Source organism: Bison bison, unplaced genomic scaffold, assembly GCF_000754665.1.
Source record: "Bison bison bison isolate TAMUID 2011002044 unplaced genomic scaffold, Bison_UMD1.0 scf7180017864038, whole genome shotgun sequence".
Lineage (NCBI taxonomy): Eukaryota > Metazoa > Chordata > Mammalia > Artiodactyla > Bovidae > Bison > Bison bison.
In genome coordinates, this window is record NW_011494610.1 from 1,353,504 (window position 1) to 1,379,817 (window position 26,314).

The following is a 26,314-nucleotide window of genomic DNA, read 5'->3' on the forward strand; positions in this document are numbered from 1 at the left end:
ATCCTGCCAGTGGGAATCAGCATCTTATTTCATAAGGGAGGGGGTTGGAGGAGAAACTGTCCAGGTCACCAAGTAATGAAGCAAACCGTCAGTCCTGGGCTCCTGCCCAGACCACTTGAGTCAGAATCCATTGTTTTTTACCACATTAAGCATTCTCTTTATTTATGGGGGTGAATGGGTGAGAAGGAGGGAAATCATAACTACAAAACCATCCCCAGAACTAGCAGTGTCCTTTTAAAAAAATGCAAATTTAAATAGTATTGAAATACTGTTTTACACCTATAAGATAAAGATAAGCAATATAAGAGTAAATAAGCAAATAAGAATGTAGAGTCAGGCAGGAAGCTGACCACATGTGCAAAAGATGAGATCCACTTAGCCTGCCTTTCCCTTTATCACTCTTGAACACGTCCTAGGATGTAAAAACAAACAAAAACACCCAAAAAAACTGTGGTGAAAAATAGCACCTTAAAAACCAACCTCCATGTCTCAGAGACAGTTATGGGAACCATGGTGACCTGGAAACTCACAAATTGGGGAGCTTCTGGAGACAGTGTATTGTCATGTGGGAACATGGTCATGAGGTTTCTAGATCATCCTGTTGCTCAAGAGAGGCCGTAAGTCTAGATTTTGGGGGTGAAATCTCCTGATTTTTAAACAAAAGCAACCAATTTCAGGTTTTCCTTTAACATACACAGGCCAAGAAGGACACGTGGGACTGAGTTAGAGCTGAAATCATGCTGTCTTGATTCCGCAGCTCTTCTGCGGGTGACAAGGAAGCATCCTAATTGTGTGTGCCTGGTGCTTCTCTTTCCCCTTCCAAGGCATCAAGACAGAAGACAGCTTGAACCATTCCCCCGGCCAGAGTGGCTTCCTCAGCTATGGCTCCAGCTTCAGCACCCCAGCCTCTGGACAGAGCCCATACACCTACCAGATGCATGGTGAGTGCAGTCCTGCGCCCCTCCCTGCCGTCTCGAAGGTACTGCCTGAGTCGGGTGTCCAGTCGTTCATTCATTTATTCAACAGCTTTATTGAGTGCCTACTATGTGCCAGGACCTATCTCAAGTAGCGGAGTTGCAGTGGTGGGCAGAGGAGATAACGACTTCTGCCCTCATGGCAATTACAAGGGCAGGAGGGGGAGACTGACAATTAAACAAGGCAGCAAATAGCAAATGGCTAATTTCAGAAGGGGTTGAATGCAATGAAGCCAATAAACGGACAGAGAGTGATGAATAGTTGAGGGGTCCGGAGAGGTGGGAGAGGTAACTTTAATAGTCATCAAGAAGGCTCTTGGAAGATGTGACATAGGACAGAGGCCTAAGTATGAGGCAGAACCAGCCCTGCGCAGACCAGGGGGAAGAACATGCCTGGCAGAAGGAACAGCCTGTGCCAAAGCTCTGTGCGGGGGCGGAGGGGGGCGGGGGAGTGTCTTAATGTGTTTAGGGCACAAAATAGGGGCAAGTGGGGCTGGAGCAGGATTAGGAGGATATAAGAGGAGAGAGTCTGGGGGAGAGCAGGGCTAAAGCATGCAAGGCCTTGAGGGCAGAGGGGAGGTGTTGGCTTTGATTTGAAGTGTGATGGGACAGGCAAGTCCATTGTAGACTCAGAGAAGTGACAGGTGTTGGGAATACTGGACAGCAGGTAAAAGCGTTGTTATTCCAGGCAGGAGGTTCCAGGCTCCACATCCCCATTGGGCAGCCTTAGAAAGGGAAGAAACTCCAGTGTGACTCCCACCAACCCCACATACCCTAAGGAACTGGCCTGCTGCATTCTCCTGTTCCCACCTGTCACCATCCAAAGGCCCCTTCCCTTCTCCAGTCCCCGTGGGGAGTGTGTTGGAGCTGATACATGGAGTAGAGGGCTGATGGCAGTAATTCGGGGCATCCTCACCCTGGTATTCTTTTTTTTCCTTCTTGAAAGCTGGTACGAATGACCACCAAGAGTCTGAAAAGTAATGTGCAAAATTAAAAGAGTAATGACAAGGTGGTGGGCTAATGCATGATGCTACATTTCTCTGAAAAAAAAATCTTTGCAAGTTTTGCTGCTTTGTCTTTTTAATTAAGGAAACAATTTAAATTGATGTTAAGGGCATCCTTTCAGGAAAAGGCATTATGAAGAGACAGCAAATGATCTTGGGGGTATGTAAGAGAAAGGAGGTGATGAGCATTAATGCCCAGATGTTGGAAGACCATCCATGTAAAGATTTGCAGTAGAGTTTGTTGATGACACCATCAGCTAACGTTAACCTAGCATTCACCACATGCTACACAAACTGGCTTATGATCTCATACAACCTTCATGACACTCCACAAAGTGTTGGTTCTAGTATTATTTGCAGGAGACAGAACTGAGTCATAGAGGGATTGCCTGACCCACCCAGCATCACTGCAAGGAGCTTAGATTTTACTGCAAGTGCAGTGAGAAGCAGGCTGCAAGAAGTGTCTTGGGGGCCTGGTGGATTCCCAGCCCTAAACCAGACTCAAAGCCTGCTCTTCTCTGTGGTACCTCCTGCCTCCTTTGCTTCTGTTGGCACCTCTGTCTCCCTGGGGGTCTTTTCTGAGTCCCACTGAAGGGGATAAGGTGCTGGGACCCATCTTCAGGTGGGGAGTAAACAGTAGCACAATCCTGATCATAAAGGCTTGTGAAGACCCTGAACTTTAACTTATCTTTGGATTGATCTTAACCGTGGTGTTGGAGAAGACTCCTGAGAGTCCCTTGGACTGCAAGGAGATCCAACCAGTCCATTCTAAAGGAGATCAGCCCTGGGTGTTCTTTGGAAGGAATGATGCTAAAGCTGAAACTCCAGTACTTTGGCCACCTCATGCGAAGAGTTAACTCATTGGAAAAGACTCTGATGCTGGGAGGGATTAGGGGCAGGAGGAAAAGGGAATGACAGAGGATGAGATGGCTGGATGGCATCACTGACTCAATGGACATGAGTCTGAGTGAACTCTGGGAGTTGGTGATGGACAGGGAGGCCTGGCGTGCTGCGATTCATGGGGTCGCAGAGTCGGACACGATTGAGCGACTGAACTGAACTGAACTGAACTAACCATCTTAACCAGCTCTTTTTTCAGCTTTTCCAATAGAAATGTATGCGACTGTCTCAGGGCTTCTAAGGAGACAGACAGTGAACAATTAAATAAGTCGATCATAACAGATTGTGCTAAATCGCGTAAAGAACCAAACAGGGTGCTGTGATGGGCCTTGATGAAGCGAGTGGTGATGGACGTTGCCCAGATGGTCAGGAGGCCTGAGTGGTGGAAAGGAACCAGCCTGTGAATAGCTGGAGACCGGACAGCCCAGGCAGAGGGACCGGCGGGAGCAAAGGTCTGGAGGCAGGAAAAGGCTCGCAGTGTTGAAAGACTCCAATGGAGACTTGAATCTGGGGGTAGTGAGAAAGGGATATGAGACTGGAAAGTGAAGCAGGAGGCACCCCTGGACTGGGACGTAGAGAATATGTTATTTCTTCTCTGGTCCGTATTACAGAAGTTACAGGAGGCGGGCTCCATCAACGCTGCTTCAAACACAGTGAACGTGAGGAAGTGGCTTGCCCAAGGGCCAGGAAGTGATGAGAGCTGGGATTCAGAGTAGAGTTCCTGAGCCTGTGCTGTTCCCTTGCAAGTGCTGTTTCCCAGACTCCTTCAGACTCCAGACGCTGCCCTCGTTCTGCAATTACACATTCCCCTTGATCTTCCCAGCAGCTCTGTGACCTAGGTTCTGTTGTATCCCCATCTTACAGGTGGAAAAACCGAGGCACACCGTGGTAAAGTGGCTTGCCTAAGGTCACCTGGCTGTGGCAGTGGGATTTCAAACCAGGCAGTTCCCATCCAGAGCCCAGGCACATAACCCCAACACTAGTCCGCTTCCACACTCTCATAGATCCTTCTAGAAGACCAACCTCCATGGATGAGCCCTGGCCCAGACCCCACCCCCATCAGCCCTCACAAATAGAAAAACATCTCCTGACCCACTCCCACTGGACCATGGGAATAGTCCAGGTTATTTTCTTATCGTCTTCATGGCCCAGATGCCAGCTGGACTTTGTCCCAATTAACTGCCTTCAGTCTAATGCTAATGGCCATAAACTGCTCTTGAGACAGCCCAGGCATTTTGCAAGCCTGACATATTCCTCCTTAAGTATTTTTTTTTCAAATGCAAACACACAGAAGGCTCACACACCATGCCCATGTGCTTCCTATTAACTTTTTTTTCAAGTTGTTCCAGAGGAGAAATAAACTCTCCAACTATTCTGTGTGCCTTTCAGAATGGAAGATGTGGGTTAAGCGTGGGGTTTGAAAGAAGAAGGGAATCAAGAGAGATTGAGATTGAGTTTGGGGCCTGAAAGCACCAACTTGGAGTCAGATTGGTCCATATTCAGAAGCTGAGCTGAGTCCTTTTCTTTAAGAATTTAAAAGCATCATTTTATACAAGTAAAAATAAGTCCCTGAGTGGGGACCACGCCATCATTTACAGATGGGTAAACTGAGGCACAACAGCAGCAGCGTGACTTGTGTAGGGTAAGGACTGGAAAGCATTAAAAATGCCTCCTGCTGGGTCTTCTACCAGATCTCAGTAACTTCCAGAAACTTCAGCAGAGCCATTTCCCCTGCCCCCCACAGCCCTGGTTGGAGATCTGTATCTGCTAATATAGCATTGCCCCACTGCCAAATGTACAGTAAATGTAGAAAAGACAAGTTCACAGCCCCTGTGGCCTTTTCATGGCTGTTTATTTTCTTTTTTAAGTTCACCCAGGGGTTTTCGTAGCTGAAATGTATTTCTTATGAGTTTGATTTTTTTGTTGTTGTTCCATTTCGGCTTTTCCTGCTAAAACACTGCTGTTCATGGAAACGGCCACAAAGATTAAAAAGAGAAGAAAAAACCAAACAAACAAAAAATCTTGAGAGTGTGTTGTAAGAACTTACCGGTGCCCCCCAGGGGTTAAGAGCCCTGGACCCGGCTGCAGTCAGCACTGTGTCCTGCGGCAGGACCTGGGTGAGGTGCTTGGCTTCTCCAGGCATCCCTTTCCTCACCTGTGGGACCAGCATCATAGCAAGAGCGGTGAGCCCATGGGGCTATTGGGGGACTACACAGAATGGCCATGAGCGATCAGATGAAGTCCTTCAAGACCGGGTGTACTTTTTTATTATTTCTCTCGTTGCTTCTGAACATGAGAGTTAAAGGCAGTAACCCTGAAGTCAGGGTGAGCTAACTTCCCAGTTGTTCCCTATGTGCCAGCGTGGGACTTTGAGCCTTGTGACTTCTTGGTACCTCAGTTTCTTTCCCTGTAAAATGGGGATACGAACTGTACCCACGCGTGGGGTGCTGCAATAATTAAATGAGTTAATGTGTGTGAAATATTCAGAACAGCACCGGCACAAACTAAGTGCACTACAAATGTTAAATATTATTTTCATCCTAATGTCTGATTTGATGGTATTATGTTTTCCCCAAATTCATTTCTCTTTCCTGAACTCTCCTTTTTAGGAAGTAGTTTTGGTAAGAGAAAAGAGAAATACCAATTTGACATTGTTGAGCCACCCACATTAGCATCAGATTCCCTGCTGGTGAAATATGGTGAATGGGGCAGGGGTGTGCAGGGGTGGGCCTTACAAACAGTGGGAGAGCCTTCTTCTGGGGGAATTCCTCTTTACTATTATTTACCAAAGTCAGGGATTGTTTGGCTGCCCTGGTGGCTCAGTGGGAAAGAATCCACCTGCAAATGCAGGAGATGTGGGTTCAGTCCCTGGGTGGGGAAGATCCCCTGGAGGAGGAAATGGCAACGCACTGTGCTTGCCTGGGAAATCCCATGGACAGAGGAGCCTCGGTGGGCTGCAGTCCATGAGATTGCAGGAGTCGGACACGACTTAGTGACTAAACAACATCAATAACAGGGATTGTTAACAGTGAGCTCCGAACCCAACGTAAGCCTTTCGAGAGCAACATGGATATGTGTGATTTGAGGATGCATAGGGAAATTAAAAGTCCAGAGGAAGAGTCTGAGCCAATGATTTCACCCAGAGCCCTCTGAGGTTGGTTTGTGCTGGATTCATGAAACCTAGCACCTTCTCCTGCTCCAGCCAGATGTGTGACTTTGGACAAGTCACTGAACTCTAATGATCTGTGTTTCACAGCTCTGGCACTCACAAATACTCACTGAAAAATAAAGAAGTTGGGAAAGGTCATTGTCAAATACATCAAATACACTTGGTAAATAGTGTGCAGTGTGAACTCAGATGTCTTCACTGCAGCACTTTTTGCTCAGTCACGTCCAACTCTTTGGAGTTCTCCAGGCCAGAATACTGGAGTGGGTAGCCGTTCCCTTCTCCAGGGATCTTCCCAGCCCAGGAATTGAACCCAGGTCTCCCGCATTGCAGATTCTGTACCAGCTGAGCCGGCTTCCCGGGTGCCGCTAGTAGTAAAGAACCCTCCAGCCAATGCAGGTAGACTTAGGAGACTCGAGTTTGATCCCAGGGTGGGGTAGATCCCCTGGAGAAGGGAATGGCAACTGACTCCAGTATTCCTGCCTGGAGAATCCCACTGACAGAGAAGCCTGGAAATTTAGTTCAGTTCAGTCGCTCAGTCATGTCCAACTACTTGTGATCGACCCCATGGACTGCGGCACACCAGGCCTCCCTGTCCATCACCACCTCCCAGAGCTTACTCAAACTCATGTCCATCGCGTCAGTGATGCCATCCAACCATCTCATCCTCTGTCTTCCCCTTCTCCTCCCGCCTTCAATCTTTCCTAGCATCAGGCTCTTTTCCCATGAGTCGGTTCTTCACCTCAGGTGGCCAAAGTATTGGAGTTTCAGCTTTACCATCAGTCCTTCCAATGAATATTCAGGACTGATCTCCTTTAGGATGGACTGGTTGGATCTCCTTGCAGTCCAAGGGACTCTCAGGAGTCTTCTCCAACACCACAGTTCAAAAGCATCAATTCTTCGGCGCTCAGCTTTCTTTATAGTCCAACTCTCACATCCATACATGACCACTGGAAAAACCATAGCTTTGACTAGATGGACCTTTGTTGGTAAAGTAATGTATCTGCTTTTGAATATGCTGTCCAGGTTGGTCATAGCTTTTCTTCCAAGGAGCAAGCAGTCCATGGGGTCGTACAGAGTCGGACATGACTGAAACACACACACACACACACACACACGCATAGGCCTTTTCAGAGCCTTTGCAGACTAATGTGCCTTGTGACTCTCCAGGAGTGAAATTCAGTAGTCAGTTTTCCCAGGTAGTTTTGAACAGGGACCCTCTCCCTAAACTAATGTTCTCTGCTCACTGGGAAGCCCTGGTTGTAACGACTCTTAGTCCCCATGCTCAGCTGTTTCAGTCGTGTCTGGCTCTTTGCGACCCTATGGGCTGTAGCCCACCAGGCTCCTCTGTCCATAGGATTCTCCAGGCAAGAATACTGGAGTGAGTTGCCATGCCCTCCTCCAGGGGATCTTCCCCACCCAGGGATCGAACCCCAGTCTCCTATATCTCCTGCATTGGCAGGGTTGTTCTTTACCACTCACACCACCTGGGAAGCTGTTAGGCCCCTTCCTGTGTTAAAATTCTTTCTCTAAATTTTTTTCATGATGATCACGCATGTGTTCCTTTTTTCCTGTATTTTCATTTATTTTTTTATGAGATTAATTAATATACCATAAAATTCACCATTTTTAAAGTGTAGATTCAGTGATTTTACTGTATTCACAGAGTTGTGCAACCATCACCCTATCTAATCCCACAATATTTTCATCATTGCAAAAGAAACTCCACACCCGTTAGCCATCATTCCTTAATTCCCTTCCTGCCAATTTATTTCCTTTTTTTAAATTTTAATTTAATTTATTTTTGACTGCACTGGGCTTCCCTGGTGGCTCAGCTGGTAAAGAATCCACCTGCAATGCGGGAGACCTGGGTTGGGGAGATACCCCGGCAAAGGGAACAGCTACCCACTCCAGTATTCTGGCCTGGAGAATTCCATGGACTATATGGTCCATGGGGTCGCAAAGAGTCAGACACGGCTGCGAGACTTTCACTTCACTTTTCATTTTTGACTGCACCGAATCTTCATTGCTGCGCTCAGACTTTCTCTAGTTGCAGCAAGCAGGGTCCACTCTAGATTGCAGTACACAGGCTTCCCATTGCAGTGGCTTCTCTTGTTGCAGAGCACAGGCTCTAGGGCACGTGGGCTTCAGTAGTTGTGACATACGGGTTTAATTGCCCTGAGGCAGGTAGGATCTTCCTGGACCAGGGATCAAACCCGTGTTCTCTGTGCTGGCAGGTGGACTCCCCCACACTGGACCACCGGGAAGTTCCCAGTGTATTTCCTTTTATAATAACAAAAAAAGATATGTTTAAAGTTACTCCTTTATATTAATTTTTTAAGCAGGTTATGCATTTATCTACTTTAAACATCTACAGAAATCTCTATCCCACCCTCATCCAACATCCACTCAGCCTCTAAATCCCCGGTACTTAGCCCCTGTTCTTGTGAACCCAACCGGAATTTCCTCTTGCAAATATAAGCAAACATGAGTGCAGTCTATTCCATTGCATATTTCTGTGCCAGGAATCAACTCATTTGTGATTCATAAACAAGGAAATGATGTCAGGGAACGCCAAAGGTGTATTGGTTCATTTAAGATTTTCTCCTTATCATTGGTTTGAAGCAATTTAATTTTGATGGGCCTTGATGTAGTCTTTGTGATTCGAGTACTTTGTGTTCCTTGAGCTTCTTAGATCTGTGAGTTTATAGTTTTCATCAAATTTGGAAAATTTGGGGGTATTATTCAAATATCCTCCCCATGTCTTCAAGTCAATTAATCTTTTCTTCTGCAGTATCTGATTTGCTTGTTAATTACTCTCCAGTGATTTCTTTTTCATCTTGTACATATTTTTCATTTCTAAAAGCTTTATATGGGTCTTTTTTTTTTCTTCCATGTCCCTATTTAACACGCCCAAGCTTTCCTCTGGCCCCTTGAACAGACAGTACTGTTTTAATGTGCTTATCTACTAATTCCGTCACCTGTGTCATTTTGACATTTTCATTGATTTCTCTCATTTTGTTATATTTTCCTGCTTCTTTGCATCCTTGGTAAGTTCTTTTAATGTTTATTTTTATTTATTTGGCTGTGCTGGGTCTTCAGTGCGGCACGAGAGATCTTCTAGTTTGAAGCATGCAGGATCTTTGGTTGTGTCTTGCAAACGCTTAGTTGCAGCACGTGCGATCTAGTTTGAACCCAGCCCCCCTGCACTGAGGGCGCAGAGTCCTATCCATTGAACCACCAGGGACACTTGCTTGATAAGTTTTGATTGGATATCAGGGACTGTGAGTTTTGCCTGGTTAACTGCTGGATATTTTTCTATTTGTGTGAATATTCTTGAGCTTTGCTCTAGGATGCTGTTGTTGCATGGAAATAGATTGAGTCTTTCGAGTTTTGCTTCAAGCTTTGTTGAGGGGGACAGGACAGCATCTGGTCTAGGGCTCTCTCTACCTAACAGGCTTTCCCAGGACTGAGGCAAGCCTCTCTTGAGTATTCCTCTCAGTGCCCCAGAAATAAGAGGTTTTCCAGTCATGTTGGTGGGAACAGGAACTATTCTCAATTCTATTATGAGCTCTGAGGATTGTTCCTTTTGATCATTTCAAGTGGTTCTCTCCTGGCCTTGAGTAATTTCTTCACAAGCATATGCCAGTCATTACTCAAGGGAGCTCTCACGGGGAGCTCGGCAAGTCTCCAGCTCACTTTCTCCGTGCAGCCCTCTTTTCTGGTACCCTGCCCTGTGAAGTCTAACCACCTTGGCCTCCCTGGACTTGCAGCTCCATCTCCTCAATTCAGAGAGAACGCTGGGGGCCGCCTGGGTCCCCCTCCCTGGACGATCCCCACACGGGAGAGAATCTTACAGATCACCACCTGTTTCCTCTCTTTCAAGCATTATGGTCTTTCTTTCCTTGGGTTTTTGGTTGGTTTTTTTTACCTTTCTAATCACTGACCTATTTATTTATTTTTTGAACTCTTTATTGTTGGAGTATAGCCAATTAACAATGTTGTGAAAGTATCAGGTGGACGGCAAAGGGACTCAACCATACATATACATGTAGCCATTCTCCCCCAGACTCCCCTCCCATCCAGGCTGGCACATAACATTGAGCAGAGTTCCCTACTACAGTAGGAGGTCCTTGTTGGTTATCCATTTTAAATAGAGCAGTGTGTATTAGTCGAAGGCATCATTGTCTTTCATTATCTCATGCCCAATGTCTTGGCAATCTAGTTTTTAAACCGTTTCCTGTGAGAGGGAGACCAGGCCCTGGGTCTCAGTCTTGACCAGAACTGGAGGTACTGCTGCCCTGATTCGTCGGCACTTTTTCCCATCACACGTAACAGCAGCTGAACGCGAAATACTTAACCCGGGTAAAGACAACAAACCTTGTAGGAATAATTCTGCCTCTGCTGCTGCTGCTAAGTTGCTTCAGTCGTGTCCGACTCTGTGCGACCCCATGGATGGCAGCCCACCAGGCTCCCCCGTCCCTGGGATTCTCCAGGCAAGAACACTGGAGTGGGTTGCCATTTCCTTCTCCAATGCATGAAAGTGAAAAGTGAAAGTGAAGTCGCTCAGTCGTGTCCAACTCTTAGCGACCCCATGGACTGCAGCCTACCAGGCTGCTCCATCCATGGGATTTTCCAGGCAAGAATACTGGAGTGGGGTGCCATTGCCTTCTCCAAATTCTGCCTCTAGTGACCCGTATTCTTCTTCTGACCTCAATTTGGCCATGTGCTCTGTTTTTGAAGAATCTTTGTTGCAGCTTCCCCCAATCTTTGTGTATTTTGCCCTTGTTTCCATGATTCGACACCTCTGTTATCCTTCATCGAGCACCCCCCCATCAAGATACCTTTATCTCCTTTTTAAGGGGAAGTCCTGTATTTAACATGGCACCTCTCTGTGGAGTACTTATTTATTTTTTCACTGTGCTATTATTTTTATTGGGATTATTATTGCTTTCATTAATGCTGCGGTTACTAAGTTGCATGGCTTTTTAGCAATCTGCTTGAATCCTGCTTTTTCCCATAAGCCCCATTATTTTAGCACACAATTTTACACAACTCCAGGCCTCTCAGATTATAGCAAAACCTTTGTGTATATTGTTTTCCTAGGAAACATAGTGTGCATACTCTCTGTACTTTGCTTTCTTAACTTAGCTATATACATTGGGGAACTTTCTCAGTCAGTCTGTAGAAAGTGCTTCCTCATTCTTTCTACAGATGCCTATTATTCCACTGAATGATATTCTGTAAATGATTTAACCAGTTCCTTATGGGGGGTTCCCAGTCTTTTGCAATTACCACCAATAGGCTATAAATATACTCCTATATGTATATCATTTTGTTTTTCTGCAAGTATATCTGATAGACAAATTCCCAGAAGGGTCAAGGGGAAAGTCCGTATTTAAATTTTCTAGATATCTCTACCTTACTCTCCATAGGGAGCCTATCCTATACTCCTACCAGCAGTGTATGAGAGTGCCTGTTCTGCCAACCCAGTATAATCTTACTATTGGAGTTTTTGCATGAAAAAATAGTATCTCAGTGTGCTACTAATTTCTAATTGTGTCTTACAAGGGTAAGCATCCTTTCAGATCTTTGATCAATTTATGTTTTCTTTTCTGTGAACTAGGAGATTAGACTTGAAAAACTGTACCAGAGAAGAGTGCTAAGGTACTAGGCATACCAGTATTGAAACATAAAGCTGGAGGGACTTCCCTGGGGGTCCAGTGGTTAAGATTCCGTGCTCCCATTGCAAGGAGTGCGGGTTCGATCCTGGTTGGGGAATTAAGATCCCACATGCTGCATAATGCAGCCCACAAAAAATTAACAATAAAAAAAAAGAAATATAAAGCTTTACTAATCAAAATAGTGTGATTCTAATATTGGAAGAGACTGATTGACTAGTAGAGGAGACCGTATAGTCTGCAATGAGACCAAACACGTCAGGAAATTTAGCACATGGGGTGAATGGCATCTTAAGCCAATGGGAGAAGAGAGAATATTCAAGAGAATGGTGTTGGAACAACTGGTTAGCCATCTCGGGGTAGAGGGTGGAGATCCATTCCTATTACTGTATACCAGAAAAAAATCCAAATGGATCAAAAATTTAAGTGTCAAAAGTAAAACTATGAAGTTATAGAACAAGGGACTTTCCTGGTGGTCCAGGGGCTAAGAGTCCGGTATGCCAGTGTAGGGGGCCGGGCTCAGTCCCTGCTCGGTGGTGTAGATGCCTCCCTGAGGAGCAGCAAAATAAATAAAGTTTTAGATGCTTACCACTTAAACAAACTGGTAAGGCTGGACGGCGTCATTGACAGAATGGACGTGAGTTTGAGCAAACTTCGGGAGATGGTGAAGGACAGGGAAGCCTGGTGGGCTGCAGTTCCTGGGGTCACAAAGAGTCAGACATGACTGAACAGCAACTTAGAACAGCAACAACAAAGTTTTTTAAGGTTCTAGAGCAAGAATGAATCAAACTTTCCATAACCTTGACGTCAGTGGACGTCATGACTAAGAAATCCAGAGGCCATCCATGAAAAGACACAAATCTGACAGTCTTTGAGTGGTTTTGTTGTTGTTGCCTTTGTCTTGGTTCTGGTGTGGCAAAGAGCCCCGGAAGTAATGTTGGAACAACAAAAACAAAACAAAAACAAGCGGTGCACTGGAGGAAAGGTTCACGTGTCACATCGGAAACACATGCTCTTTTTCAAGTGATTCTACAGTTCTATGAATTAAGCTGCTCTAGGATATGATTCTTCTAATTAAAAGAGACATGAGCCAGGTGTACAGTTATAGGGAGTGGTAGGGTCCGTGTCAGTTGGAGAGCACAGACCCATCAAAGTTAAGGGGTGGGTGTTACTCAGCTTCAGCTCCTTGCTGCTGCACTAGAATGGGACCCTGGAGAGGCCAGATCTTTCGTTTTTCAAGAAAATTCTCAAAACTATATATTTTTAATAATTTTTACGTTGATATATTGTATTTTCATTTTTATTCAGTTCACAAAGTTTTGGGGGTTTTTTTTGTTGGCTGAGTGACGTGTTAGTTCCCTAACCAGGGATCAGACCCGCAGCCTACAGGGGAAGCGTGGCGTCTTCCCCACTGGACTGCCAGGGAATTCCCTCAAAACTGTGCAGTTGTCTTTTAGTCGCTGAGTCGTGTCTGACTCTTTTGCGACCCCGTGGACTGTAGCCCACCAGGCTCCTCTGTCCATGGGATTTCCCAGGCAAGAATACTGGAGTGGGTTTCCATTTCCTCCTTCTCTCATTCTTTTTTAGTATTGGCAATGGATTTAAACACTCTTTAAAATACCTGTGAAGCAGACACACATGTATAAAGCTGCTGTTTATGCCTCTGTCTTGCAATCTGGTTCTGTATTTTCGTAATTGAACCACAGATTACGAGACCAGGAATGGAAGGAGAAAATTCCAAGCCAAGTGATGACCTGGGGAGCCAGAAATATCACCTCCTTTGGCCCCCATCTCTGATTTATTTCACCACCAAGGCACGTCCCAAAAGACTGGAGTTGTGGGTACGGGTATAGCTGAGTTGGAGCCCAGTGGCCTCCTGGTGAAGTCAAGTATTTCCCTATTTCTGCTTGGCAGCAGCAACTCTCAAGCCATCCTGGCTCAGCTAGTTTTGAGCAGTCTGAGTCTGCCTGGTCTCACTGTGTCGGTCAAGACAGGAGCCAGGCTTGGCATTCCTCGGGTTCCTGGCTGGTGGTCAGGTTTCCTGGAGTGAATCAGCAACTCTCTGCACACGATGAAGTGGGTGAAGTTTTCCGATACCTGTCAGCACTCTTATGCCACGCAGCGCCTCCACCCTGGTGGCTGCTTTCTAGAGACCTTCATGTGTGTTGGCAGGCTTGCTGCCTCCTGCTTGAGTGAAGTCTTCTGGATTTAGGACATATCAAGATTAAATGGATGGTCTTTTCCTCTGGTTGTGTAGCAAGTTTGATTTGGTCACCCCCAGCTCCAGAAGCTGCTGGAGGTCACAGATGAAAAAAGTTGGAGAGATTGAGAGTTAGTTTGGGGACCAGCAGGGATTTTGATAAACGACAGTGCACTAAAGCCAGCATTGGCCTGTAGACGTTTTGGTGATGATGATGGAAACGTTCTTTATCTGTGCTGTCCAACATGATGGCTACTAAGTCCGTGGGGTCACAAAGAGTTGGATTCAACTGAGCGACTGAACTGAACTGAACCACGTGTGGTTTTTGAGCATTGAAATGTGGCTGACATCCATGGCCATACCACTCTGGACACGCCTGGTCTCGTCTGAAATGTGGCCAAGGCAAATGAGGAGCTGAAATTCCTATTTTGTTTTATTTTAATTAATTATATCAAACATAAATGTGGCTAGTGGCTGCCATATTAAGTAGTGCAACTCTTAAGAGATGATTAAAACCCATCTCTAAACCTGGTTACTTCTGGAGTTTAATGAGGATGACTAGTAGGCATTATGGACTGAATGCTTTTGTCCCCCTGAAATCCATGTGTTGAAGTCTTAACCCCCAGCATGATGGTATTTGGAGATGGGGCCTTTCGGAGGTGATTAGGGTTAGGTTAGGTCTTGAGGGTGGGGTCCTCTTGATGGGATTGGCGTCCTTACAAGAAGAGGAAGAGAGAGATCTCTTTCTCTCTCATCTTACACCCTGAGGAAAGGCCGCATGAGGACACAGCGAGACCATGGCCATCTGAAGCCAGGAAGAGAGCTCTCATCCGGAACCAGATCAGGCAGCGCCCTGATCTCAGACTTCCAGCTTCCAGAACTGTGAAAAATAAATTTCTGCTGTTTAAACCACTCTGTGGTATTTTGTTGTGACAGCCCCATCTAACTAAGCTGTAGATTTTTCTGAGACATTTAAAAGCAAAGGAACAGGACTTCCCTGGTAGTCTAGTGGTTAAGAATCCACCTGCCAATACATGGGACATGGGTTCAATGCCTGGTCCAGAAAGATCCCACGTGCTGCAGAGAAACTGAGCCCATGAGCCATCATTACTGAATCCCTCGCACCCTGGAGCCCATGCTCTGCAACAAGAGAAGCCACTGCAATGAGAAGCCCACACACCACAACTAGGGAGCAGTCCCTGCCCGCTGCAACTGGAGAAAACCCACAGGTAACAACAGAGACCCAGCGCAGCCAGAAATACATAAATAAATAATTTTTTTTTAAAGCAGAGGAACGTTTTTTAAAATTTTATCTTTGCAGATGCTTCATCTCCTTCTGTTCTTGCCTCCTACTATGAGACATATTTTCAAGGCAAAGGTCCATTCAGTCAGTTCAGTTCAGTCGCTCAGTTGTGTCCGACTCTTTGTGACCCCATGAACCACAGCGCACCAGGCCTCCCTGTCCATCACCAACTCCCGGAGTCTACCCAAACCCATGTCCAAAGGTCCATTACTGAGGGCTTAATAAGTGTAAGTTCCCTGAATGTGGAACTGAGAAGGAGGGGCAAGGCTGCCACCTTCTTACGACCATTATTGCAGCAAATATTAATAGAGCATCTTCTCTGTGCCAGGTGCTAAGAGCACAAAGGTGAGCAAGACAGAGAAGGTCGCTACCTGCATGGAGCTCACAGCCCAGAGTAGGGAGACAAACAATAATCAAATGATGGCAAAACACATGTAAAATTGCATCAGTAAAGCACCGGGAAGTAGAGCCAAGGTGGACTCTGCAGCTGTCCGTTCCACGCCTGATCTCTTCATCTGGTCCAAGACACGCCCACCAGCCCAAGCGATGCTGGCAATAAATGGAGGAGCCCCAACCCTACATAAGGGGGCAGCTCCTTTTGTTGTATGCATGGGTCAGTTATCTCAAATTTTCAAAACGAAAAACAGAGATCTGGAATTTTCTCAGATATTTCCCAATTTGAAAAACAAAACAAAACTTAAATTGGTGGCAGCAAATTAAAAGAACTACTGTGCAGGTCAAAACAAAGCACAGCTACAGACTGGATTCTGCACCCCCCAGGCCACCATTTTGCTAACGCTGTTCTCCATGGTGACCATGGAAAGGACTGACATCTGGACAAGAGACTCCGTGCTTATTTTAGAGGCCTCACCCTCAAAGAGCTGACACCCAGCACCAGCAAACAGCTCCCCGTTACTTTGTCTCTGAGCCTGACTCCAAGGCACTGGTGGAACATGTTCCGCCATTCATTCAACAAACATGTAGAGATGAAAACAGACAAAAAGCCTGCTCTCCTCAAGCTGAGGTTCTGTGGCAGGAGACAGATAATAAATACGAAAGACAAAGCATACAGGATGTGAGATGGCAAGAATAAGAACTAAGGTAAAAACTATAGAAGGAAGCACTGGAGTTTGCATATTTTTCTTTAGAGTGGGAAGACTCCACAGAGGAAGAGTTGAGCAAAGGCCTTCAGCGGAGGGATCCACATGGTAGGTGAGCAGTCCAGGTGTCATGTGCCTGAGGAGAGTCAGGATGACCCATGCAGCTGGAATAGAGTGAGCAGGTTGAGAGGGACAGTGGAGATGAGGGCTTCGCGCCATGGAGAGAACTCCAGCTTCTGCTTTAGGGTGGGAGACTTGGAGGAGTGGAGGGCTTTGAGCAGGGGAGTGATGTGATACAGCTTAGTTTTAACAAGCTCCCTCTGGCCACCATGTAGAGAACAGACTGCAGGGACAAGAATGAAACAGGACACCAGTGCAGAAGTGACGGAGTAGGTCAGGCAAGAGACGGTGGGGGCTGGACTCGCAGGGGAGGTAGAGGTGGGAGAAGCAGCCAGATTCTGGGTGCGTTTTAAATGCGGAATTGCTGATTGTAGGGTGCGGACGAGATGTATTTGGACCATGAGAAGGGGAACGCTTCTTGATCTGTGGATCTCTAGGGTCCAGAAAAGGAGCTGCACCTTCAAGCTCGGCTTCCCTAGGAAGACACTTGGGGGCCTGTGACGTGGACAGCAGCCTGGACACCAGGGCTGTTTATATCCCAGTTTCTAACCCTGTCGGGCTTCCCAGGTGATAAAGAATCCTCCTGCCAACGCAAGATTTGATCCCTGGCTCGGGTAGGTAGATCTCCTGGAGGAAGAAATGGCAACCCACTCGAGTATTGTTGCCTGGGAAATCCCACGGACAGAGGAGCCTGGCGGGCTACAGTGCATGGAGTCACTAAGAGTCAGACATGACTTAGTGACTAAACAACAAACCCCATCAGACCCAGTGCCCCCTGCTTTTTTTTTTTTTTTTTTATTACAAATGTCCTAGAAAACCCCTTCACGCTCCTGAAATTTAATTCATATATAATTTAACCTACTTGCATGTATCTTTTAAAGTCAAGCAGAATGCCCTTGCTATAAAATAATTTATAAACTATGTTTTTGAACAAATAAACTGCCCAGGCATGACCCCACCAGATAACCTAATGAAACAGTCAGACTCACCCGTGGGAAGACTCATGCGATCGCGGCTGATGAGCTGGGCTGTGTGGCCAACCAGACATCACCAGCACGTGGCTGTCAGCGGCATGCACTTCCATAATGGCAGGCCAGTCTTGGTAAAATCCAACCAAAGCAAAGGACAGCCGTCCTTCTACTGACAGTGGTGGCATCCTTGGGAAATTGTCCTGAAGCAGTGACAACCTCCAGGGAGGCTGTTCTCCCAGAGGTCGCAGATATAAGGCTCACAGAACAAATTAAGATGTCCAGATAACATGGTTTATTAAATCGACTTAAACTGAGGAACCCGGGGAGAGAGATGGAGTTGGTACCTTTAGGACAGGGTACAAGGAGGTGGAAGAGCCATACGGCCTGGGGCCTGGGTTCTGTGTGTGTCCTGTCTTTCTCTCTCTCTCTCTCAATCCCATCAGCCTTCTTGGTCAGTCGGACTGGAGTTCAAGCTGAATAAGGGGCTCAGCAGGTAAAAGGTACCTGGCCTTAGAAAGCTGGCTCACCTCTGCTGGGAGCAACACCGCCTGCTTCCACGGTGGCCCTCCACTTGCCCTGCTGGGCAGCCATGATTTTAGCCATGTTTCTAGGGCACTTGGGGCCAGAATGCCACAGACTGGTTGTCCCTATCGGATCGGATCAGATCGGATCAGTCTCTCAGTCGTGTCCGACTCTTTGCGACCCCATGAATCACAGCACTCCAGGCCTCCCTGTCCATCACCAACTCCCGTCCATCAAGACTCACGTCCATCGAGTCGGTGATGCCATCCAGCCATCTCATCCTCTGTCGTCCCCTTCTCCTCCTGCCCCCAATCCCTCCCAGCATCAAAGTCTTTTCCAATGAGTCAACTCTTCGCATGAGGTGGCCAAAGTACTGGAGTTTCAGCTTCAGCATCATTCCCTCCAAAGAAATCCCAGGGCTGATCTTCTTCAGAATGGACTGGTTGGATCTCCTTGCAGTCCAAGGGACTCTCAAGAGTCTTCTCCAACACCACAGTTCAAAAGCATCAATTCTTCGGTGCTCAGCCTTCTTCACAGTCCAACTCTCACATCTATACATGACCACAGGAAAAACCATAGCCTTGACTAGACGGACCTTTGTTGGCAAAGTAATGTCTCTGCTTTTCAATATGCTATCTAGGTTGGTCATAACTTTCCTTCCAAGGAGTATGGAATTAATTTCATGGCTGCAGTCACCATCTGCAGTCATTTTGGAGCCCAGAAAAATAAAGTCTGACACTGTTTCCACTTCCATGAAGTGATGGGACCGGATGCCATGATCTTCTTTTTCTGAATGTTGAGCTTTAAGCCAACTTTTTCACTCTCCACTTTCACTTTCATCAGGAGGCTTTTTAGTTCCTCTTCACTTTCTGCCATAAGGGTGGTGTCATCTGCATATCTGAGGTTATTGACATTTCTCCCGGCAATCTTGATTCCAGCTTGTGTTTCTTCCAGTCCAGCATTTCTCATGATGTACTCTGCATATAAGTTAAATAAGCAGGGTGACAATATACAGCCTTGACGAACTCCTTTTCCTATTTGGAACCAGTCTGTTGTTCCATGTGGATGGCCAATTTGGGGTTGACATCAACATCAGTAGAGAGCCTAAATGGGGAAATTGAGTGTCCGTGGGTCATGAGTGTTCCGGACAGACAGGAAGCCCAGTGGCTGGAGGAGGGTAGACGGGGGAAGATAAGGTTGGAAGGTGGTGAAGCCAGACCTTGAATAGCCTTGTGGCCACGTGGAGGTGTTTAAATTTCATCTTGAGAGGATCGAGCAGCCATCAGAGATTTTCAAAAAGGGAGGGTTAGTCTGGTTTGCATCTTCGAAAAAAAACCAGGTAGCCGCCGTGGGGTGAGTGGATTGTAGGGAGGTTACGGAAGATACAACCAGGAGGAAGGTCTCTCTGACCACCAGCCCATCCCTGGACCTCCCTTCCATCCAGGGCTTTAAGGCAGGCACAGTTGAAGCCCATATTCACGAAACTTGGCTTGTAACAATACCCACCAGGTCCCAGAGGCTCAATTCAGAACATTCTAGATTCATCCCAGTTTATCCTTTCATTCTTGAAGGAGCAAAGACCCAAAGAAGGGCTTTGACGTTGCCCCTCTTGTGTATTTGTTTTCATTTTTAGTTCTAATGTGTCAATGAAACAGGAACTGAGCCCACAGCAAGGTCTGTGTCCGCAAAATGTGTTGAAAACCTGGAAGAATAAATCTGATAAGTACGGTCAGAGAGTAGGAGGTGATGGGGAGTGAGGAAAGGAAAACAAAAAGGAACCAAATAACAAAACAAACAAACAAACAAAAACCTACAGACACACAGAAACGAAAGGGCTTATACAAGTCCCTGCGAGGCAACTCCTCACAGATAAAAGGAGGGCGCCGTCTGCTCCCAACCCCAGGGCCGGCTGCCTTCTGCTGAGGACTAAAATGGATAATGAAGGGAGGACAGCGAGGGGAGGGAGGAAAAACAGCCTCAGGCAAGGAACCGTTGATTAGCCTAGAGACACAGACAGACAGACACTGCAGATCCATCTTCACTCAGAGAGAAGTCGAGGTCAGGACGGAACCAGGCTAGGGACACAGAATTTGTACCTTAGAACAAATCAGACTTTTCTGCTCCTAAAAGTTGTTAGGAAAGGGGGACCAGGGCCCAGATCCCACCCTGGAGACCTCTTGCCCTGATCCAAGGGAACTCGTAGAGTTTTTCTGATGTCTCAGCGTTTTCTCTCCGTTGTCTCTGAGTTCTCTCTCTCAGCGTCATTTCACGTTCAGCAGTGTCCGCGTGCCCCAGGCAGGCAGCATCATCCTTCAGACCCTAATCCACTTGCCTTTTTATAGTTATTTTTAGTTTTTCATGTATTTGTTTTAAATCACATAATAATATTAGTGTTGTATCTTTCTGGAACATCTCTCCAAGTGTGTGTGTGTGTGTGTGTGTGTGTGTAAGCATGTGTATGTGTATTTCTCCTCCCACAACTGGAAAATTCCTTAAAAAAATAAAATACCTTGCTGTTCATCTTGTTTTATAAACTGCCTTTTATATTTGTCACTAAATGGCATTTTTGTAGATCTCTTAAAGTTAGTCCAGATACACCCAGAGTATTCTCTGGTTTCTGACCTCCTTCTGTGCCATTGGAAAAACCAACCACCTGGGTTTGAATCCCAGCGTCACCACTTACTGGCTGTGTGACTTCACACAAATAACCTCTCTGGGACCTGATTTTCCCATCTGTGAAATGGGGTCTCTACGAGTAGCTGATCTGTTGTGGATCTGGATGCTAAATAGTACATGCACAGGGCCTAGGGCAGTACTTGGAACAGTCAAGGCACTTTGTTAGTGTCAGCTATTATTATTCTTAGGGCTTCCCTGGTCGCTCAGATGGTAAAGAATCTGCCTGCAATGTAGGAGATACGGGTTTGATCCCTGGGTCAGAAAGATCCCCTGGAGAAGGGAATGCCTACCCACTCCAGTATTTCTTGCCTGGGAAATGCCATGGACAGAGGAGCCTGGTGGGCTACAGTCCATGAGGTTGCAAAGAGTCGGACATGACTGAGCAACTAACACAGCAGTAACAATTATTCTTACAGGTAAATCGTGGCATTTAGCCATTCCTCTTTAGAGGGGCAGTTAGATGGTTCCCAACATCTCACTGTATTTGCCTTCTGTGTAGCCCATAATCTCTGTATCTCTTCTGCCCCCAGAATATGGGTTGCTCTCTGGAGTGTTAGTTGTTGGGCTGGAACCTTGATTGTTGGGCCATCTGCTGCCCTTTACTTCGTCCTGGGATCCCCATCTCTGTGTGTGTTTGTCCCTCTTTGGGGCAACCAGGGCACCTTCTGATGTGTTCGGCAACCTCTCCGGGTCTCACCAGACCTTGAGTCTCTTCTGCGCCAGCCCTAGATCGTGGACTCCAAGACCTGGCTGCTCAAAAGATTGGGCAAACCTCCAAGCCACAGCCTGGAGCCGTCACAGCTGCTGCTGCATTTGAGCCCCAGTCAGCTGCCTGACCTTTACATTCTCCAGGCTTCTCTGAATAACCTCCTTAGAGACCCCTGGGACCAAAGTAGGGATGTGGCCAAAAGGGTGAACAGGAGGACCCCACCATGGGGAGGGAGTGGGACCTGTGACCTCGGAGGCCCAGATTCTTAGCATCTGCTCCTGCTGGGGCTTTAACCTTTCTCATGGCGTGTCACCTGCCATAGGGTCGTTCACCACGTGGGCATCCAATATTGCGCCTTGGGATGGCGGGCCGATTGCCCTGGCCTGGAAGGGTGGGGCAGGTTATTAAAAGGGACAGGTGGACTCAACTTCCAGTGTTTGCCCAGAGTGGGAGTGTCAGGGATAACATAGCCTTCTCTCTGGAACTCACTTTTCCCACCTGTAAAATGAGAGAGTTGAACGAGATATCACTGGCTTTCAACCTTGGCTGATCACAGTCCACACTAAAAAAGACCTTCTACGTCACAGCCCAGTACACGCTAAATGTACAGATATTTGCTTTTTGCACGACCAAGTTTCTGCAAACACTTAAACAACCACTCTTACCTGTGTTTCACCCTGTGGTCTTTTCAAGGTCTAGATTCAGCTCCCGCCCCTTTGAAGCTGTGTGACCTTGGCTGGATTACTTAGCCTTTCTGTGCCTCAGCTTCTTCAGCCCAAAGTACAACAGTCGCCCTATTCATTTGCTGTTGTTGTTCAGTAGCTAAGTCGTCTCTGACTCTGCAACCCCATGAAATGTAGCCCCTCCATGCTGCTCTGTCCATGGCATTTTCCAGGCAAGAATACTGGAGTGGTTTGCCATTTCCCGGGGATCGAACCTGCATCTCCTACATTGGCAGGTGGATTCTCTACCCCTGAGCCACCTAGGAAGCCCATGGCTTACTTATAGGATTGTTGTAAAGATGAAGGGAGGTAGTATTTATGAACTACACAGAAGAGCACCTAGAACACAGTATGTAGTTGATAAATATAAGTCATTGTGCTTTACAGATATTGTGATTTTTTTTGGAGGAGTTATCTATGATGTTGGTTGAGGACTGAAGTCCATGGAGTATTTATGGTTGCTCAAGGACACAGGAATAGAGACGAGCCTGGCTTTAAGGCCTTTGGCAGGCAACTGTATTTAGCTACAACTAAAACCATTTGTTTTCTGTGTATTTTCTATTTTTACATTTTCATTACAGATGGCAAGTGGTATTGATTTTCTCATATGGTAGTGATGTAAAGTCTTTTTCTCAGACAAATTTATTTAAGAAAAACAATGGATGGTTTTGTAGACATTATGACTTAGGACAAAGCAAAGTTTTCTAAACGTGAGTCAATCTGAAGTTGACTTAATAGAAATAGTAAGTAAAATATGTAAGAGTGGCTTGGAGACGTGGTGAAAAGCATAAAGAGGTAGGGAGGTCAAGTCTGGATACATGGATCTAGCTTGAGATCTTTCTTGTACCAACGTGGAAATGGAGGCTCTGACTGGTGACGTGCTTGATCTGGGGGACCTGCTCCTCAGTGACAAGGCCCAGAGGCGTCCCTGGATTTTGCAGTTCGGAGGCCAGGCTGTCCTTGTGCCCACAGCCCTGTCCCTGAGAAAGGGGGAATGAAAAATAATGAAGGCCAGCAAGGAAACAAAATCAGCTGGACTAGTTCCCTAAGGCTGCCATAACGAGGTTCCAGAAACTGGTGATGCCTTTAAGAATAAAAATTTCTTGCGGCACAGTTCTGGAGGCTAGAGTTTGAAATCAAAGTGTTATTCACTAGGTCAGTTCCTTCTGGAGGAGGCACCAAGGGACCGTGTGTTCCATGCCTGTGTCCTAGCTTCCGACTGCTGCTGGCTCCCTCCGCGTCCGCTCTCTGCCTTACTCTTCCCAGCACGTTCTCCCTGGGTGTCTGTGTCCAAATGTCCCTCTTCTTGCAGTGATGCCAAGTCATTGGATTTGGTGCTACACTAATCCAAGATGACCTCATCTTAACCTGCATTACATCTGCGGACACCCTATCTCCACCTAAGGTCACAGTCACAAGGACCGGGGGTTAGGAGTTGAACAGGTCTTGTCCGGGGACACAGTTCAACCCACAGCATTGCCCACCCGGGGTCCCTGCCTGAGCAGCAAGAGGCGGCTGGGGCAGGGGCGGGGGGGCGCGTGGCAGGACCGAGAGCTTGCTCTGCCCCTGAGATGTCTGGGCTGTGCAAAAAAATTGAAACCACCCAAGCGAGAGGGGTCGGTCAAGGCCCCTGCTGCTCAGCTGGCTTGCATTAGTCTCAGTCGAACTCTGTGGCGGCAGAGGCGGTCCAGGCCCCAGCACGTTCGACAAGGACCGGCCGCCGCCAGCAAAGGTCAGGGCCCCCTCTTTACAGTATAAATATCACCCGCTTCCCGGCCACCCCCCTCCCGCAGCCACACAATATCTCTTTCAAAGATCTCAAAACACCAAAGCAGACCGTACCAAATTGACTTTATTATTTTAAAACCGGCCCCTTCTGTCCACCACCACCCGCCACCGCCTTCCCAGGGGGAAAAAAATTCATAATAGATGTCTCTCCAGCGTGTGCCTCTGTTCTCTGCTCTCTGATGGTTCTCGGAACCCTGGGGCAGTAACTCTTATAGTGTGTCCTAATATCCAGCCTTTATTTGACAAATATTTAGGGACCGCCAACCTCACCATGGCCACCAGGAGTCAGCGGCCTGTGTAGTGACAGGTGCTGAATCCTGGTGAAAATAGCTTACCCTGGGCAGCAGTGTGGTGGGGTCGGAAGGGCTTCTGGGGGCTGGGGGGTGGGGGCCAGGCTGAAGGCTTCAGCTGCGTTCACTCCCTTGGTCCTCACTTGAGCGCTTGTGGCAAGTTCGTTACCATTTGACAGATGAGAAAACGGAGGCTCCAAGGAAGGAAGTCACAAAGCCAGGACATGCCATAACCAGGCTTCAGTTCAGTTCAGTTGCTCAGTCGTGTCTGACTCTTTGCGACCCCATGGACTGCAGCATGCCAGGCTTCCCTGTCCATCACCAACTCCCAGAGCTTGCTCAAACTCATGTCCATCAAGTCGGTGATGCCATCCAACCATCTCAGCCCCTGTTATCCCCTTCTCCCTCCTTCAGTCTTTCCCAGCATCAGGGTCTTTTCAAATGAGTCAGCTCTTCGCATCAGGTGGCCAAAGTATTGGAGTTTCAGCTTCAGCATCAGTCCTTAGGGCTGAGACTAAAGTAAAGTAAAAAAAAGGCATTCTCCCGGGTGCAGAATTTAAGAGGATGTCCAAAACTCAGTAATCATGATCAATGTTTTAATACAGTATTTAAAAGAGTCAGAGTCAATGCCAAAAAACCCTGATGCGGAAAGTGTCAAAAAACTTTTATGCCTCTTTTTTATTTTTTTAATCTTTTCTGGCCACACTGAATGGCATATGAGATCTTGGTCCCCTGACCAGGGACCCCTGCATTGGCAGCGAGGATGTCTTAACCAATGGACCTCCAGGCAAGTCCCTTGTATTTTTAAATAAAGACAGACTGCTGACGTTTCTCTGTTTTTCAGCCTTGCCTTATTGGGCAAGGGGCTTCGTAGGTGGCTCAGTGGTAAAGAATCTGCCTGCCCATACAGGAGACGCAGGAGACACCCCTGGAGGAGGAAATGGTAACACACTCCAGTTTTCTTGCCTGGGAAATCCCATGGACAGAGGAGCTTGGTGGGCTACAGTTCATGGGGTCACAAAGAGTTGGACATGACTGAGCACACACTCACTTACTGTGCAAGGGGAACAGTTGTTTCCAATTGTCCCGTGATTTGGGCATCCACAGTCATGGGGTCCCGCCAGGCTGGTCTATGAGGGTGTGCAAACAGATTCAGCAACTTTATATATAGTTTTGCTTTTTGAACGTAGAGTGTTTAATAACTTTTTCCGCTCGGTTCAGAACGTGAGAGGATATTTTGGTAAAGACACAGAGAACTGGGTGTTTTTCCTTTCCCGTAGGCTCGGCACCAGCCAGGATGGTCTTCCAGGCAGCCTGGATGAAAAGTCCTTGTCTTGCATTACTCCCTTCTTGTGGGTCTTAACAATGTCGTCCTACACACGCCCTCACGTAATCTTCATAACCAAGTGTGGGGTGCAGACCGTGGCCTCTGCATCCAGACCCTGACTTCCTATTCCAGCTCGACCACCTAGCAGCCGTGTGACAGGCAAGCAGCTTCGCTTTTCTGGATCTCCGTTTCCACATTTGTAAGATTCAGATCACAGACATCTCCGTTGTGTTGCTAAGATTGTTGTAAGGGTTAAATGAGTCAGTGTAAAACCCTGAGAATAGAGCATGACACAGAAGAAACACCACACATTCAGGAGTAGTACTATTATTTTATTTTCATTTTAAAACTTTTTGGCTGCGCTGGGCCTTCATTGCTGCACGCGGTCTTTCTCTAGTTGCAGAGATCAGGGGCTCCTCTCTAGTTCCAGTGCACGGGCTTCCCACTAACGTTGGCTCCTCTGGTGGCAGAGCACAGGCTGTAGGTACATGGGCTTCAGTAGCTGTGACCCAAGGGCTCTAGAGCGCCAGCTCAGTATTAAGGTACACGGGCTTAGTTGCTCCACGGCATGTGGCATCTTCCCGGCCCAGGGATCAAACCCGTGTGCCCTGCATTGTCAGGCGGATTCTTCTCCACTGCACCACCAGGGAAGTTCTATGAGTATTATTATTATTATTTATGAGTATTATTATATTGTTTTCTATTGTTGCTATAACAAATGACTGCAAAATTGGCGGCTTAAAACAGCACACATTTGTTATCTTACAGTTCTGGAGTTCAAAAGTCTGAGGTCAGAAGGTCTCGCTGAGCTAAAATCAAGGTGTCAGCAGGACTGCTTTCCTTATGGAAGCTCCAGGGGAG

The 26,314-nt window shown here is 46.9% G+C and overlaps 1 protein-coding gene across 1 annotated transcript in view; it reads left to right on the forward strand.

Annotated features, from left to right (window-relative positions):
• The window catches only part of EYA2 (EYA transcriptional coactivator and phosphatase 2), a 178,067-nt gene that overhangs the window by 24,661 nt on the left and 127,092 nt on the right, over window positions 1–26,314 (forward strand). Inside the window, exon 4 of the mRNA XM_010835055.1 lies at window positions 825–941. Within this exon, the coding sequence (XP_010833357.1) occupies window positions 825–941 (117 nt within the window). The remainder of the gene's footprint in view (window positions 1–824; window positions 942–26,314) is intronic.